Genomic DNA, 17565 nt, shown 5'->3' with positions numbered 1-17565 from the left:
TAATCCAGTTATTTCCATGCAGTGTCCAGAAAGAGGTGTTGTTCAGCTTGTAGGGCACCACAACTGCTTCCACCCACCTCCATCATCATCATCATATGAAATTACTTTTTGTCACAACAAAAAATAGTGGCTGGTAAAATATTTGAGTGGCTGTTAAAAAAGTTTGTCCACCAGCCATAGTGGCTGGTGGACAAACTTTTTAATTTCCACCCCTGGTCATATCCCCACCTGAATGATGTGGTCCTCACTGGTGATCTCCACAGGCTCTTGGCAGTGCTCCAGTGCAGTGAAGACAGAGTTGCAAGCCCTGTGGATGAGGAAAGAAACGTCAGTGGCTTTACTACAGAGCTGAATAAAGCCTGTGTCAGAAGCTTTTTCTGTGCTGTACCTGAGTTTAAATTGGCAGCGCACCTCTCCGTGTTCCATCTGAATGAGCTCATTATAACACGCTGACACGCTGCTGTTCTCCACAAACCTCTGGAGGCCAAACAGGGTTCAGTGGTGTTTGAAAGAGAAGCAGAAAGAACAGTGGGAGAACTGAATGAGTCAGTTTTACACATTAAACAGCCTCTTAACACAGCAAATCATGTGCTGGTTCAGTATTAACACTACTGGTTTCCTGTTGTTTTTGTAATCTAACTATTTCTGCATAATTTGTTATATAACCACCTTAAAGGAACATTTTTTCTGTTTTTAGTCTGACTTGATTATTTTAACTTCTGCCTAGTCTTTTGCAACTTTCAGCTTTTCACTCGTTTTTTACTACTTTTCGGTTTTAGCCAGTCTTCTACTACCTTTAGCTTCTAGCAACCTTTTATTAAATCAAAAATCAAATCAAATTTTATTTGTATAGCACATTTCAGCAGCAAGGCATTTCAAGGTGCTTTACATAATTAAAAAACAAAATAAAAACAGCATGTGACATTGAATAAACAGTAAGAAAGAGAAAAACATCGAAGACATCAAAAACCCGCACTCTAACCCTAATTTAGCCATAAGCAACTCTAAACAGGTGGGTTTTAAGTTGAGATTTAAAGGCACCCAGTGTTTCAGCTGTTTTACAGTTTTCTGGAAGTTTGTTCCAAATTTGTGGTGCATAGAAACTGAAAGCTGCTTCTCCTCGTTTGGTTCTGGTTCTGGGGATGCAGAGCAGTCCAGAAGCAGAAGATCTGAGGGGTCTAGACGGTTGGTACAGCGATAACAGATCTTTAATGTATTGTGGTGCTAAACCGTTCAGTGATTTATAAACTAACAACAGTATTTTAAAGTATTAGTATATTAGTATTACCTTTTGAGCTAGCTTTTTGCTACATTTACCTTCTACCTAGGCTTTTGTTACTTTTAGATAGCATTTTGCTAATTTAACTTTTAGCTTGTCTTTTAGTGCTTTTAGCTAGGATTGAGATACTTTTAGCTTTTACCTAGCTTTTGCTTCTTTTAGCTCACATTGTTCTGCTTCTAGCCACTGTTTTGCTAGTATTTTTGGTGTTTTTTAGCTTTTAGCTCATGTTTTGCTGCTTTTAGGTTTTAGCTAGTGTTCTATTTCTTTTAGCTTCAAGTCATTTTCAACTTCTTAGGCAGATTTTAGCAAAGTCATTCAGCATTCAGCATGCACAGTGCCAGTTTGTGTTTTATATTTCTTTAGAATCCCAATAAAGTAAGACTTGAACTCCTTGACAGAAAAATGAGCAAACATACTCTGCTAAATCCAGCACACAGGAGAGGAAGAACAGACGGCTCCTCTTGGTCAGACAGTCTGTGTAACGACAGAAAGGAATTATTATCATCTGCAACCACATTCATTCACTCAAAACATGACTATAAAGATCTCCTCCAACAGTGTATGGGAAACTATACAGTTTAAAAGACCCTGAACACTAGTTTCCTCAATCAGCCTTTTTAATAAAAAAGACCAAATAAAGCAGAATGCTAAAACTGAAATCCAACAGTCTTATTTGACCTGTAGCTATCTGTTGTGTCTGCAACAGCAGGTTCAGGTTACAATTTTATATTAAAGGCCAAGACGTATAAAAGTAAGACAACAGGACGTTTAATGCAGGTAATGATTTAAAAGTTAAGACATAAACTCACCATAATGAAATAGAAAATGTAGACCTGTCTCAAATTACATGCCCTTTAAAAGCCTTAATTAGGAAAAAGTTCCTCAAAATAAATAAAATTTAGAAAAATCTCTGGATCAAACATAGATTTTACTGTAAAAGCTTTGAATTCTAAACTGGTTAAATTACACTTTTTAAAACTAACTTGTTCAGCTTATAAAACTGCAAAGAATTTACAACCCAATTTGTAGCCAAGTTTTTACAGTTTTTAAAGCCTGATTGCACACATCTTTTTTATCCAACATGGGATGAACAAACATCCATAACACACATCAAATTCAAATTCAAGCTTACTTCTGTGGCACAACAGCGAGAACGACTGTGTTTTCCGATGGTTTTGTGGCACGTATCATCCTGAAAGAAGGAAACAATGCACAGTTGGATGTCATGTCAATAGAAGGTCATTTTCCTCAGACACTGAGCTTGGAAGAAGTGGCTCAGACTCAGGTACAGAACAAACATGTGGGCAGAACCAGGGTGAAGTCATCACCACAGAAGAAATGCAGCAACCCCACGTGGCTGGCACGATGTTCAGAAAAATGTTCTGGAAGTGGAGAAGGAATAGGCAGAGAGTGATGGAATACAATAGGAGCAACAAGGGCAACAAATGATGGCATTAAAGACCTGTCTTTGCTTGGAAGAATGAAGAATCACCCACCGCCTTTCATGACAGACGTTCAAACTAAAACTCTGTGAAACTTAGGCTGAGAAGGTCAAACTTATCAGATAAATTATTAGATATTACAAGCTGTAGTAGTGCTCTGAGTAATTGTTGTCTCAGCCACTACCACCTCAAATTTCAGAGTGATATCTGTAAAAGTCATGGCCATTTGTATTGGCTAACGCTGATTAGCAGTGGCGGGCATCTTGAATCGGGGTGACTCCCAAAGTTAATCAGCTGTATATACACTGAGTAATTACTTTCTGAGATTTTCATCTAAACCCATCCAGTGGTTGATGGGATACTTTGCTAACAGACTCCAATAGTTCCTGGCAAAGCTTTAAAAACAGATTTTGTGAGATCAGTAAGTGCTCAGACTGTATGTTAGGAATGACACTTAGCTACTGCCAAACCAAATTTTTGTTCAATAAATTAAAAATCCCCTAAGTTTTAACCATTGTTGTATTTGATAAGATTGCTTAGGTGTGGTGGCCATCTTGGGTGGGGTTGACACCAAATGGTTATCAGCTGTAGGTAAACATCCAATGGTTACTTTCTGAAACGTGTATTGAAATCTGTCCAGTGGTTGATCAGAAAAACACACAGACAAGAGCAAAAACATTATTACCTATTCATTGCTGGCAGTGTGTGATAAAAATGTTAAAAAGTAAAGAAGTGAAGGAGACAGTGAGGAGCTACCAAACTGTGGTGCTTAGAAGACAGGAGAGACAAATATGGTTTTTAATACAATAAATCCCTCAACATAACACATGCAGTGGCTTTTAGCTTTGAGTTTTGGACTTTTACTAACAACAAGTGAAGTTCAAAACTCTGCAGAACAACTTCATGAGCACAGAAACCCACAGACACTTGTCCTGGATAAAAATAATAAGAAATATGAACTCTTTAGAAATGCCAAAAAGGCAGAGAACATCCAGCTTTTATTAGATCTCCTCATTAATCAGTGCCTTCACTCTCACATTAAACCCAGGAACAGAACTCACATTAAAACCAACATGTTTAAAATGTTATTGGAAAACTTGGCAGGAAGGGGAAACAGTACAATATACAAGACTAAAAATACCTCTTATATAAATCTTCAAATGCTCACAAAGGCCAGAGAGCAGGAGGGGACAGATGTCCAAACTCAACAGCTGGTACGGAACAGGGAGTGAATATGGTAAGTCTACAATAAGACAAGAAGTCAGGGACCTTTTCTGTGGAAAAACGGACAAAAAAAAGGTTTCTCCGGCCTGAGCACTTATTTCCCCAGAGCAACTTTCCAGCTGCCATGTCAACAAATCCAATCAGAATTTGTAGTGCACACTCACTGAAACACCACTTTGCTTTTGTCTCTTTTCACTCATGACATCGAGTGTTCACATTTATGTTGTTCATCTTATGTTGAGAAATGATCAAGTTTTGGTCAAACTCTGAAAGTAGCACTGTGTGCAATGCCATGTGACATACTGAGAAGTCCCACTCAGTGTGTGTGCTGGATTCAGACTCCACGAAAAGTGAAGAAATCTGCTCTCGCTGATGTAGTTGCATGACAAAAAACATGTCATTTTGTTTTCTCCTGAACTTCAAGAGCCTGCTCTGTGCACAAGGTCTGGGCAGAGCTTTTTCTCCAGGGGAATGCGTCTGCTATTGAGTGATTGGTCAGAACTGCTGTGAGCGTGTTTCTGCAGAAAAGCAGGTGAACTGCAGTGGAGTCATTTTGTTTCAACTGCTGCACTGAGGAGCAGCTGGCTGAGGCTGTCACAACTGTCCCAGCAAAACTTCTAAACCTAGTCAAATGGTGAAGGACTCATGGAAGGAGATGTCACAGAGGAGACAGAGCAGAGACACGGGCGGCTCTCTCTGGCTGTGCTGGCCTGAACATGTTGGGGGCAATATGCCCCTTTTACACTCTACTCGGCTCGCTTTGCGAGCGTTTACATCTGCATTTTGTCGAGGCCAGCCCTGCTTCTTTGGTCCCTGCTTCGGAGTCGGGCCAGCCGGGCCGGCCCTGCTTCGTGGGCGGAGCAAGCTTAGCTCCTGTTCACTCATTGGTCGTGGGTGTGGCCAGATGCAAGCATCAAGAGCGAAGGTAGGAATATAAACAACAGCGTTAGCTTACCCTGCAACGTTTCTGCCGTCTGTCCCCCAGCTAAAGGCCTGTAAAGCCTAAAATCTCCAGCTGATAACAGCTGTCCTACTCCGTACAACAATCGCGGCATCCAGAGCATATCTTCCTCTGCGCCTCTCTTCCTGAAGTCTCAGGAGAATCCCCATAAGTTTAAAAAACAGCAACAACACAGGGCCAACGTTGTCCATAGCGCTTCTGTTGTTTACACAACTTGTGCTAAGTTTCGGTAGCGCACCCCCCGACGCCGTGGCCCCGCCCCCCGCAACACGAGGAGGCGTTCCTCTGCTACCGACCAAACTGGCCGGTGTGAACGCGATGCATTCTTTATAGAGCCGAGTCGAGTAGAGCCGGACTTCTGAATTAGAGCCCGTGTAAAAGAGGCTTTGTTTACTCATTATTGTGCACCTTCTGTCAGAAAAGGAAGCGGTCTCTTCATGACAAATTTGCCAAACAGTGTGTACTGTTTTAGTGTGTATAATAAAAATGCCTGGCTGAGGTCAGTCTGTATAGGGACAGTAAAGTAGAGACCCAGAGTAAGCGGTTTCCAGGAGTTCTGCCTGCAGTTTCTCGTTGAGTATAAAATGTTCCTGTGAGAAAAAACGTGTTGCAACTATGTCAGCGAGAGCAGATTTCTTTACTTCTCACAGAGTACACATCCAGCTCAACTCTCAGCTACTACCACATTGAATTTGAGCTCAATGTCTTCAGAAATGACTGACTTGTAGCCATTTCTGTGTTTCGAATAGTGGTTAGCTGTGGTGGCCATCTTGAACTTTGTAAATCAGTTGTAGATGTTCATCTAACGTTGATTTTTACCAAAGTTTAAATAAAATCTTGTTGTTCATGATACTTTTGCTAACAGACAGACAGAGTTGACTCCAAATAGTTATAGCTCTTGTGCAAGCTTTTATCACTAAGAAATGTGTGAAGGATGACTCTCAGCTGAATCAGTATTACAGCTAGGTCAATATCTGCAAAACTGATGAAGTTTTGGTCATTTTCCTGTTTTTTAAGGCAGGTTGCTTAGCTGCAGAGGCCACTTTGAATCGGGTCAGCTCCTAAAGGTAATAAGTTGCAAATGTGCATGCAATGATTACAATAAAATAAAATAAAATTTGTCCAATGGTTTATGAGATATTTTGCTAACCGACACACACTCACACGCACACAAAAACCTTATCACCTACAGCTGCTGAATGGCAACAGGCAGGTGATAACTTGTGAAAGATTTCAAACTGATCTGTCTGTTGATTATTGTGATGCTCCCAGTGAACAGCAGATGGCACCAAGAAGTTCTCCCTTACCTCCAAAGTACATCTCATGTAACAGTTAACACAGACTCTACTCTAAATGGGCTATTTTCATTTTTCATGTAAAATAACCTGACTTCAGCAGTAGTTACAAGTTTCTGCAGCACAAAGAATGAAGTAAAGCCATGAATAAGTAATATAAACTGAAATGCTACATTTACAGTTCAAACAAGACTGGTGATCAGCCTCCTCATGCATAGGTAAACTAGTGTATTTTCATAACTGTCTGACTATTCTTAAATGTCATTGCTGCAAATGTGAATTTCTCACAGTGAGTATAGGTGGCAAACATACTGTGTGTGGGTCATGACTCACCGGCACACATCTTCAGGCTCAAAGTAGCGTGAGTGACGTCCATCGATGATTATGATCTCATGGTGCTTGTCCAGGAAACACTCGATGGCAGACTCTGGTGTTCGTGCTATGTTACACCTGAAGCCAGCACGGTCGCAGGCCCACCAGAAGGCATCACTTTGGCTGTCCTCCTTAGCAAACACCAGCAGGACCTGAGGACCCATTGGGTGAGACAGCTATCTCAGAGATATACTTCATGTTTGAAGTAACTAAACACTAACACTACAACCCCATGGTTTGATGAACAAAAACATTAAGCACATATTCAATCACAATCAGAGATTAACCTCACTTTCTACAGGGTTATATTCCTTACTGGATCAGGATCAGGATCACTTCAGGTAAAGGTGCAAAATATAGCTTTTTCCTCTGCAGAATGTGCTGTAATAGAAACTAAAACCAGTTTGTCACAGGGCTGCAACTGCTGGAGACTAGTTAGCGACTCAAAATTGTGTGAAAATAGTCATTTTTTTTGTTGCAGTCCTACTGGATTTTGAGCATTTTCAGCAAAGTGACCAGAGAGCTGAGCAGTCATCTTTGTGCAAACAGCCCACAGGGGGTAAACATAGAAGAAAAGAGCGGTATGAATTCAGCTGTGCACACAGATTCAAACTCAGTTTGTTAAACTGTGCAGACAGATTTACTAGCAGACGTCATCAATAGAATATTGTCTGAGGTTCAGTAACAATAAAAAGTTGGACAAATTCTTCTTTCCAAGTTTACTAACTTCTAAACAAACCATTAAACTAATTACAAACATCACTTTCTGTCAACTGTAGAAAAACAGACAACACAATATGGTCTCATTTTAAATAAAACAAGTCAAATTATGAACTATAAGAGTGGTTAGAAAACATCAAAATGATACAAGGATGGCAATTTTATAAAATTATACATAAGGGCATGTTTCTAAGTGAACTGTTGGACTAAAGTTAAACGGCGATGCAAGTGTCTGATTCACTAATGTCTGATGTGATTTAGATCATTTTGTTGATCTTACTGAGTATTCTCTATTCATACTGAAAACAAAACTAAATACATCACCTGCTGCATTCAGACACCAATGTTATGAATAAAATTTACAAAAGTATTTAAACTGAGGAAACAGATTCTCACAACATAGATTTTTAAAGGTTTCCAGGTTATTTGTGCTAAACTGTAATCTAAGCCATGCACATTATTCAGTTAACCACCTCAGCTGACTGTAATGCCACACCCACATTTAGTACAATTTAGAGATGAAGATAAACAGATTGGGACAAGTTTTTCAATCTTTATTTATCATCGATGTGTGTTTAGAGATGGATATTCAGGGCTGTAGCCTCGGAGAGCTCCTGTGCAGGTGCCACAGTACAGCACCATGCTGTAAAATTACAGAAACTGATTTTAGAAGGTTTTGGGACATCTGTGACAACTCTACAATGATTTTGATTTTTTTTTTTCTTTTTTCTTTTACATTTTTTTGAACATGCTCAAAATTCAAGTGACAGACTCCATGTCTCTGGGACTCACACAAGAAAAACGCAAACATTTTGAGACATCTGCAAGAAACGTAAACGCTGTCCATCATCAGGCCTCCAACAGTTGTTGCCCAGTGTGCTCAACAGTGGCACACAGTTTGACATTTAATTTCTGCCTCATTAACTGTCATTTGAATCCACTCATGCAACTTCTTAGACCATTGCATGTTATTTCAAAAATATTTTAAGCTTCAAGCTGTTTTGCATCAAAGAGGCTGATTGAAACGGATGGGGAGGGGGGGTTGACACATAAATGTGCCAACCCCCCCTGAGCAAACAGATTAAAAAAAACAACAAAAAAAAACCCTGTATTTTGCCTTGTCAGACAAGAAGCCCGCAGAGTGAAGACTTGTGTTTTTGATCCCATGCTGTGATTTGACCACTAACACCAACCACCTTTGGTACAGTGATGAAGAAATGTGACTGTAAGAGACACTCCGAGCCTACACACACACAGGCAGCGGGTCTGCAGCCAGAACTAACAGTACTCAGCTCTGCCTCACAGCAGCATCACCTTCTGACACGCTCTAAGGACAACAACAGATTGAGCGTCACAGCGAGTAGACAAAGGTATTTGACACAAAGAAAATAACAATCGGGGAGCTAAAATGATGACTCTTCACTCATCCTAACAAGTGCAGAATAACTTCTTACTGTCCGTCACAGCTGGACATGGCAGAAAACAGAGTAAAGGCATTGTATTCCTTAAAGAAATACCTATCACCCACTGCCTTTCATGCCAAAAGTTTAGACTAAGATCATCTCAGGAAATTATGGAATTATGGCCAATTTGGTTAAACCTTGTTAGCACTCAGAGTATGTAATGTGAATGACTTTCAGCTACTACCAAACCAAATATTAGCTCAATATCTGTATAATTCACTGTGTTATAGCCATTTTTATGTTGGATAAGGTTGATTAGCTGTGGTGGCCATTGAATTATGTTGACTTCAAAAGTTAATCAGTTGCAGATGAACATCCAATGATTACCTTCTGAAAGTTTTATTGAAATCCATCCAGTAGTTCATGAGATATTTTGCTAACAGCCAGCCCAAGTCACTTCCATTAGATAATGAGAAGACTTAAACACAGATCTTATGTGATCACTTTGTGTTTAGCTGCTACAATATGAACATTTAGCTCAAAGCTTTAATACTGACAGAGCATGTGGAAAGGCCCGAGGGTCCAGACAGCTTGAGTCAACACCTGATGCTGAGTCAAATCCACCTGCTCGCTTTGTGCTCACGGTGAATCCAGCCTCTGCTGGGAGGTCTGCGGCCCACACCTTTCACCTACTTTGAGCCACCCAGATGTCCGACAAGACTCAAATTACCATGACAGACTTGTCAGACTACCAGATGAGTAGGATTTAAAATAAAACGAAAAAACAATGATGCAACTTGACCGGTTGACTCGCGGCTCCAGACGGTGAATCACTGCTCCTTTAGCCAAGAGGCGGCCCGAGGACCCAGCGAGGACGCGACAGGCCAAACGGAGGACGCGACAGGCCAAACGGAGCCCGCGTCCGCGGTGAGCCCCGAGTCCCCTCTGTCACTCCTCTCTGAGGCTTTTAGACTGGAACCGGGAAGGGGGGGTACCCTGGCACCCCTAACTTAGCTCAGCTCGTGCCCTTATTGTGCCACCACACCAGAAAATGAACCAGCAGAGAGAGAGCGCACACTCAGAAACTTACCGAGGACGCAGGAAAGAGCCCAGGAGTCACCGATCAGGTATACGCCTCACGGCCAAACTTTATTGAAGGTGTAAAAATTAGATTATATCCCAGTTACAAGTTATGTGATTAAAAATGGACAAAAAAAATAAAAGACAAAAATTAGAAAATCAGTAAATTCCTTCTCTCAACGACTCTACGTCAAGACGTTATTCCCCCAAGAACTCCGCTCCCTCCCCCTGTCACAGAGTTTTATCAGACATCACTTCATGATTATGCAAAACAACTTTTTGTTACCTCCTTCTTTATTATTTGAATACATAGTGGACTTAAAACACGCCTTCTACTGACGACTTAGCTCAACAGGGTAAAGTTACAACACCCTCCCCATCCATGGTGCTGAGAAAGAAAAAAAGAGAAGAGTTTAAGTATGAATCATACAAAGGCCCATTGATGTTGGTTTCTTTCACTCCCTCTTCCTTTCCCAGGCTCGGTGTCCTTCAAAGTCTGCTTTATCTCCAGTCCCTGTGTCTCAGATGCCTGAACCACCTCAACTGGCTCCTCGCATTGTGGAGGAGCAGCGGCTCTACTCACAGTCCCTCCAGGTAACAGAACTTCTCACCCTATCTGTAGAGGAGAGTCCAGCTACCCTGTGGAGAAACCTAATTTTGACGACTTGTATCCGAGATCTTGATTTTTGGGTCACTACCCAAAGTTTGGGGCAATAGGTGGAGGTAGGAATGTAGACTGACTGGTAAACACAGTTTTGTGCTCAGCTCCCGCTTCACCATAATGGACCGGTACAGAGTAAGCAATACTGCAGAAGCTGCACTGTACCATCTGTTAATCTCAAACTCAATTCTTTCCTCACTTGTGAGCAAAAACACAGAGATGACTAAACTCCTCCACTTAAGGAACACCTCACTCCCAACCTAGAGAGAGCAGTCCATCTTTTGCTGACTGAGGACCATGGCCTCAGGTTTGGAGGTGCTGATCCTTGTCCTGACTGCTGCAAACCGCACCAGTGATAGCTGGAGATCATGGTACAATGATGCTAACAGGACCACACAATCTGCAAACAGCAGAGAAAGAATGCTAAGGCCACCAAAACGAACCCTTTCCACCCCCTTGCTGCACCAGGGGATTCTGTCCATAAAAGTTATGAACATAATTGTGACAATGGGCAGCCCTGACAGAGTCCTATTTTCACCCTGAAGAGGTCTGATTAACTGCCAGCCATGCAAACCACACTCTTGCACTGTCTGTATAAGGACTGAAGTCAAAGTCCACAAAACAAATGCAGGCTGGTTGCGCAAACTCCCATGTCTCCTCAAGGACCTAAAGGTAAAGAGTGAGGGTAGAGAGCTGGTCTAGTGTTCCTAGGCTAGAACAGAACCCACATTGTTCCTCATGAATCCAAGGTTAAACCATCCACCAGACTCTTTTCTTCAGCACCCCTGAATAGACCTTACAAGGGAGGCTGAGGAGTGTGTATCCTCTAATGTAAACACACCATTTCTGTCCCCTTTTTAAATAGGGGAACCACCACCCTAGTTTGCCAATCCAGTGGCACTGCTCCTAAAGTATACGCAATGTTGCAAAGGCATGTTAACCAAGACAGCCCAGCAACATCCAGATTCTTGAGGAAGTCAGGACAGATCTCATCCACATTATGGACACATCCAGGTTATGGACACATCCACCCCACAGTCCCCAGGCTTAGCTTTTTCTACGGAAAATGAGCTGGTGGGATTGAGAATGTTCCTGAAGTATTCTTTCCATCGCTCAGCAACATCACTGGCGCGTCTCACCATGGGCAACACCAGAGTGGAAAACGATCCAGGCCCTATCAAGGAGACTGGTTACAGAACCCATGCTGTGCGTTGAAGTGAGCCCTAGTCAGTACCTCTCAACCTCACGCACAAGTTCAGCCTCCTTCCCCACCAGAGAACTGACCTTAAATGTTCCAAGAGCCAGCTTTGGTAAGCTGAGGTCTGAGTGCCAAGGTCCACGCTTTTGGCTGCAGCCCATAGTACACTACACCTGATCCTCTCCTGCAGGTGGTGGGCCCACAGAAAGGCAAATCCATGTTGTTCATTCGAGCTAAGCCTGACGGAGCCCCATAGGTAGAGGCCCAGCATGCGCTTGCCGACAAGACCCTCCCTCAGGCCTGAGTGCAGGGTGGGGCCCTGTTAACCCATGTCTGGGCCAGGGACGTTGAGCTCCTTGATGTTTTCTGTGAATCGATCTTTGTCTGCCTTGTCACCTAGGATCAATCTGCCTTGGGAGACCCTACTGGGGGCAATTGCCCCTGACAGCATAGATCCTAGGATCATTCAGGCACACAAACTCCTGGACCATGATAAGATGGAGATTCAGAGAGGAGTAGCTCAGCCTGTATTTATACATTCTGACTCCGTTATGAAACACCTGACTAATCAGTGTGAACAATGAACAGTATTTTTTAGTCCAGGTTTATGTAGTCTTTGATAAAGGTAAAGTTTTTTTAACCATGAAATATTAATAAAAAAAGAATTACTTGTTGAAATACTAACACACTTTTTCACTAACTTAGTTTCAGTTGCTCTTTTTGCACATTCATTCAAGTGACTTTTCCAAGTACAGTCAGTAACATTTGTACAGTACATGGAGCAGCAAAAGCTTTTAAAAATGGGTGAAAGTTTAAACTTCTGGGTTTTCAGCAGGTCACTACAGTTTCACTTTAAGAAACCCAATAATGTATGATTTACTTCACATTCACTCACAAGTTTTAAAATCCTGTTTTTAGATGGAATGAAACAGGGCTATCTGGAGAATATGAAACCCTCCAGGCCTGTGAGGCTGTAACAGTAAATGTCAGAGAAAAGTCCCAATATATAGCTCTCTCCTGCAGAGCATTTTATCTCTGCTTTCATCTCTGTGTTCCTGTGGAGGGACTGAAGTGGGAGAGGGTCGGGTTACATCATGGATTAAGCACAATGTTGGGGGTACAACTACAGAGAAAGGATTCTGGTATTGGGGAGAGATTTTTCAGTGTTTAATGGGGAATGAGACAATCTTTTACACTGCTTTTTATTAAAACCCTCCACCTGCCTTCTTATTTTCAAAAAATCCTGGTGCAATGCTTTTTGGCTTGGTCAATAAAGAGGAGGAGGGATGGAGCTGGATGTTGTAGCTTAAGCATGAACATGAGTGGCATGCCAGGCCCCTCACATCATTCACCCAAGTATACAGAGAGCTGAACTCAAAAACCCCTGGAGATCAGACAAACAGGCACAGCTCAAAAACAAGCACCTAATAAAACAGCTCATTCTCAGGCTATTACTGTAAGAACAGAGGGATGCTTTGTGGCACATCCCAATAGGGTTGGGTAGCTAAAACATTCTATCAGTCACCTTCAGTCCAAGAAGTGATGACTGGGGATATACAGTATTTGTTCATGCTTTTCATTTTGGTGGAAGGGAATTGGACTGGACAATCGCTGTTTTCCCACAATTGTGTAAGTTGACTGTTTGTGGCTAAAAAGAAAACAAAGACACTGGTTTATGAATATCTTGGTTTCAAACCAATGAGCTACTCAAACCTTTTTACAAAAAATATATCCTATCAGCAACCAGGGCTGGGCTAATACAGGCAGATGGTCATGCAGTTAACTTCTAACCTTTATTGTGAGAACACGTGAGATTTTTGGAAGCTGGAACAGGCAGGATAATGACTTTAAACAACTTCTTTTCTGATGAGCTGTGGAGCACCATGGAGAAAGAGTACATGAAGGAGACGGAGAAGAGGAAAGCTGTTACCACAGTTCAGTTAGGAATCTTTACCTGCCATGGCTTTGTTGTTTTGGACAAAACCATAATGGAGCAGTGAATAACAGTGAATAACGTGGTTTTAAATCCATTAAGCCCCTCCATCAGTGGCGCCTCGTTGTGCACAGCCTGAAATTACGAACACGAGCTCCAAAGGTAGGACAAGAAAAGTGCCACATACTGCTTTCAGTAATGTAATTAGAACAAGTATGTTCCATTTGTTGGGCAGTCTGTGTTTTAATCTGTGTTTTTTACTGGTTTCCTTGTACTGTCTTGTTTTAATTTCTTCTTATTGACTTGCTGTTGTTTTATTTTTTAGATCCCTTGGGTTCCGATTGTTTCCCAGGGTGTTACCAGTCATTCTCATTGCATTCCCTCAGTCAGCCCTGTTCTTCAGTCCTGCCCCTCATCTCACACCTGTTCCTTGTAATCATTAGATTCAACTGTTTCCACTTGCTTTACTACTTCATGCTTAGTTCCCTGCCATGTTCCTCATGTGTTCTTCATAATTTGGTTCCTCAGTCCTTGTGTAAGTCTGCACCTGTGAGTCCTATTCTACAAAAACACAACAGTTTGTTTTTGACTGTAAAACAGCTGAGACTGTAAAAGAGGCAAGAGTGAATTTTCACCAGAATTGTTGCTAATTTCAACAAATAAATCATGAAGATCTTTTCTGAGGAGTAAACAACAGCAGCTAACTGTCAGGGTCCAACATCGGACTGGACCTGCACCTCACTAAAAGTTAGAGGTGCTGCTGCTGGAAATAGATGGTGTGGACTGCACACAATCAGGGTGTATTACAGCATGTTCACATTTGGGTTTGAACTGTAAACATTTACAGGTCAAAACTCTTGAAATGAAAAAAACAAAGAATACTGTCTTTAGAAAAAGTCTACCATCTGGCGGACTGCACCAATCACTCAGACCTACTTTCCAGCCAGCCAATGACCTCCAGGACCTCTTACATTCTCTGTTACATAAGGACAAATCTTCAGCACATCTCCTAATCTCTAACCAAAGGACAATCACAGACAATATCCTCCTCAACTCTACCTCCGTGTTCTTGACGGGTAAAATCCCCTCTGAACTGACAAAACAAAGGACAAGCTGAGAGCCTGCCTTTCTAACAAATACAGCAGCCTTTGAAGCCACATTAATAAAGTAAGGTTTCACAAAACTGATCCAGATCCAGATCATATTATTTTAATTGTGAGATCCAAATCCATTCATATTAGGCCTTTATAAAAAAAAATTCACAGGATGAGAAACTCTTCAAGACCTCTTTTTACCTCTTTTTATTAAAAACAAAAACAAAAACAAACAAACAAAAATAAAACTTTGAGAGATAACCTTATGATCTGACTGGATTTCATTTTGTTTCAAGTAAACTTCTAAACGTGTCTCATCCAGACTGTACGAACACTAACAGTTGTTCCAATAAATTATGTGACTTAGCTTTTCTTTAGTTAGCTGAACTTTGTAAGAAGTCGCATATGAATAAAAACAGTTATTTTGAAAGGTATTTACAGTCCTTCACACGTTCCTGTTTTCACTATATGACATTTTTGGTCTTCCCCTGGGTGGGAAGTTTACATTCTCCAAAAGCCCAAAGTGAACACAAATGAGTAGTTTATTGGCATCTTAAGAGATCTTTGTGTAGAAATAAATATTGTAAGAACAACTACAGATAAAAAAGGAATACAAAAAAAATACTGCCTGACCATCCTGTATGGTGCTCCTCTAACTGTGTATTATATGCAAAAAGCACACAGTAATGATATGATGTGAACAAATAAAGTATATAATTTATTTAACTTAAAGGACAAAACTAAAATTATTTATGAAGCTCAACCACAACAAAACTGACTTAAATCTTTATTTCAAACCACAGATTCTCACTTTTAGGGCCTTTAAATATGTCCCAAAAGCACAACATTCTTAAATGCTCCTACCTGAATTGGCTCCTTCGTCAGTCTCATTGGTCCTACACATTCTTCTGTGGCTGAAACCTGCAGAACAAACAGTGGCAACACATGAGAGCCTGTAAATAACCCACACAGTGTGAAAATAACAAGGTGGGAACATTTCTTACCATTTTACCATTGAAGTCCAGAAACATTTTGGCATTATTGTGTTTTTCTTGCACAGCCTGACTTTTCCTGATACACTTTACCAAGTGTAATTTTCATCAGGTTTTAAGTCTACAAGAAAACATGCACTTTTCCACTTTTCAGGCAGACATTCAACAAGATGCTTATATTCTCCTAAAACTACAAATAGCTGAGCTTCTGAGTTCTTGTAGCTGTTTTGATGAGCTCTCCTACTGTTTTCATGAAGCAGTCTACAGCCACAAGCTGCAAATCTCTTTTAGAAGGTATTAGCCACCCGCTACAAATGGTACTCACAGGTTAACCTGCATAATCCCTCAGCAAGAGCATCACACAATGTCCTGCATGTGTGTGTGTGTGTGTGTGTGTGGGGGCAGCTTTAAATGGGCTTCTTAACCAAATGCGTCACTCTGGTGTGAATAAGCAATTCTGCAACATGTGCATCCTCATAAGCCTTTGCCCACATGCTTAGACCACACCACAACACACATCCAATGAATCAGCGGTCTACTATATCATGATGTCCCATAGCTGACACCCCATGAGCTCCGTGTGTCATATCTGTGAATTAACCTTTGTAAATCCAGTTGTTTTTGAGGTAATGTCTGTAACTGGGCATTTTTCTTCAAGGTAAAGTCTTTGATATCTGAAGTTTTGCTTAGAAATCCAAGTGGGCCTCCACATGTCTGTCCTTCTGGCTATATAACTTCTAACATGATGGTCATATTGTCACAACAAACAATATTTTGAAAGCCAGAGCCTGCAGAAAAAATATCTTTAAATGACATGGTTACCTGACGAGCCACTGTGTGCCGAGGAGTGAGAGCGCATACAGGAGGAAAAGTGTCACCACAATTATTGTTAAGTTAGAAACCTTAATCAGCCATGGCTTCATTGTTTTGAACAAAACCTTCATGCAAGAATAACGGTGAAAAAGCAATCAAAACAGTGAGGTTTAAGTCCATGTAACCTCTCCATTCACTGAACTCAGGGACGAGAGCACTACAGGAAACATGAGGAAACTCCTACAGGCAGATTTTACTGCTAACTGTTATATAAATAAAACCAGTGCAGGGTATGTGTTTAATTTGTTGGAGAGTCTGTGTTCGACAGCTGATAGTGGATTGTGTAACAGCCACGGTGACGCATCACTATGATAATTAACTGTCCGTGAGGACAAACTCTGTGCCACAGTCAAGCTTCAGTTTATCTGGTCCTTATAAAAACTGCCACTTGTTTTATTAGATCTGGCTGATGTCTATTAAATGTCTTACAAATCAAGCAAATGAAAAGTGCATCTCAACCACAGAGCAATAGTATATATTGTTTTGAACGGTTTTTTTTTAATTATTTTTGCTCCTAAATTTGATGTTTTGGTCAATCTCAAAATGATACCAGAGTCCATATTTCACATTTTGAGCCATTAATAGTAGTTTTAAACAACAAAGGAGTGACAAGAAATAAATGGTTATGCTTCTTTTTATACAGCTTATGTAAATGTCTGGATTCAATGGAATTTAGCCCTGTCCACACGTCTTTCCAAATTGATCTTTTTCCTTGTAAAAACACCACCTAGAAATGTTTTCATCCACACAGAAACACAGAAACCAACCCAAACAGTGCAGTAATCATGCCAGCCCTGTATATGGTGCTGAAACACTGCAGCAAAAATACACAAGAAACTGTAAACACATGGAGCAAATACTCCAAACTGTTAACACAAAAAGAAAAAGATGAGGATGGTGACTACAAGAGCAGAAACAAAATCTTTGTGGACTGACAGCAAAGTGGAACTTCCCCTTTGTGTCACAATAAACTGTTATTGACTGGGAGTCAGGTCAGTTCAAACCTGCGGACATATTGTACAGTTTCAGGATCAG

The 17565-nt window shown here is 41.0% G+C and overlaps 1 protein-coding gene across 2 annotated transcripts in view; it reads right to left on the bottom strand.

The window, feature by feature from the left end:
* pde8b (phosphodiesterase 8B) overlaps positions 1 to 17565 on the bottom strand; it is a 78607-nt gene that overhangs the window by 40983 nt on the left and 20059 nt on the right. Inside the window, exons 1-7 of one of the 2 annotated variants that reach the window (XM_037979590.1) lie at positions 15670 to 16211; positions 15530 to 15586; positions 6538 to 6728; positions 2415 to 2474; positions 1699 to 1756; positions 389 to 477; positions 229 to 307 (exon numbers count right to left, since the gene is read on the bottom strand). In XM_037979590.1, the coding sequence (XP_037835518.1) occupies positions 229 to 307; positions 389 to 477; positions 1699 to 1756; positions 2415 to 2474; positions 6538 to 6728; positions 15530 to 15586; positions 15670 to 15696 (561 nt within the window). In that variant the 5' untranslated portion in view covers positions 15697 to 16211. Of the gene's footprint in view, positions 1 to 228; positions 308 to 388; positions 478 to 1698; positions 1757 to 2414; positions 2475 to 6537; positions 6729 to 15529; positions 15587 to 15669; positions 16212 to 17565 lie in introns of those variants that run through there. The other variant, XM_037979589.1, reaches the window with a different exon arrangement.

Source organism: Kryptolebias marmoratus, linkage group LG14 (assembly GCF_001649575.2).
Source record: "Kryptolebias marmoratus isolate JLee-2015 linkage group LG14, ASM164957v2, whole genome shotgun sequence".
Classification (NCBI taxonomy): domain Eukaryota; kingdom Metazoa; phylum Chordata; class Actinopteri; order Cyprinodontiformes; family Rivulidae; genus Kryptolebias; species Kryptolebias marmoratus.
The sequence above is the reverse complement of the archived record's forward strand: the minus strand, read 5'-3'. Positions and strand labels throughout refer to the sequence as shown.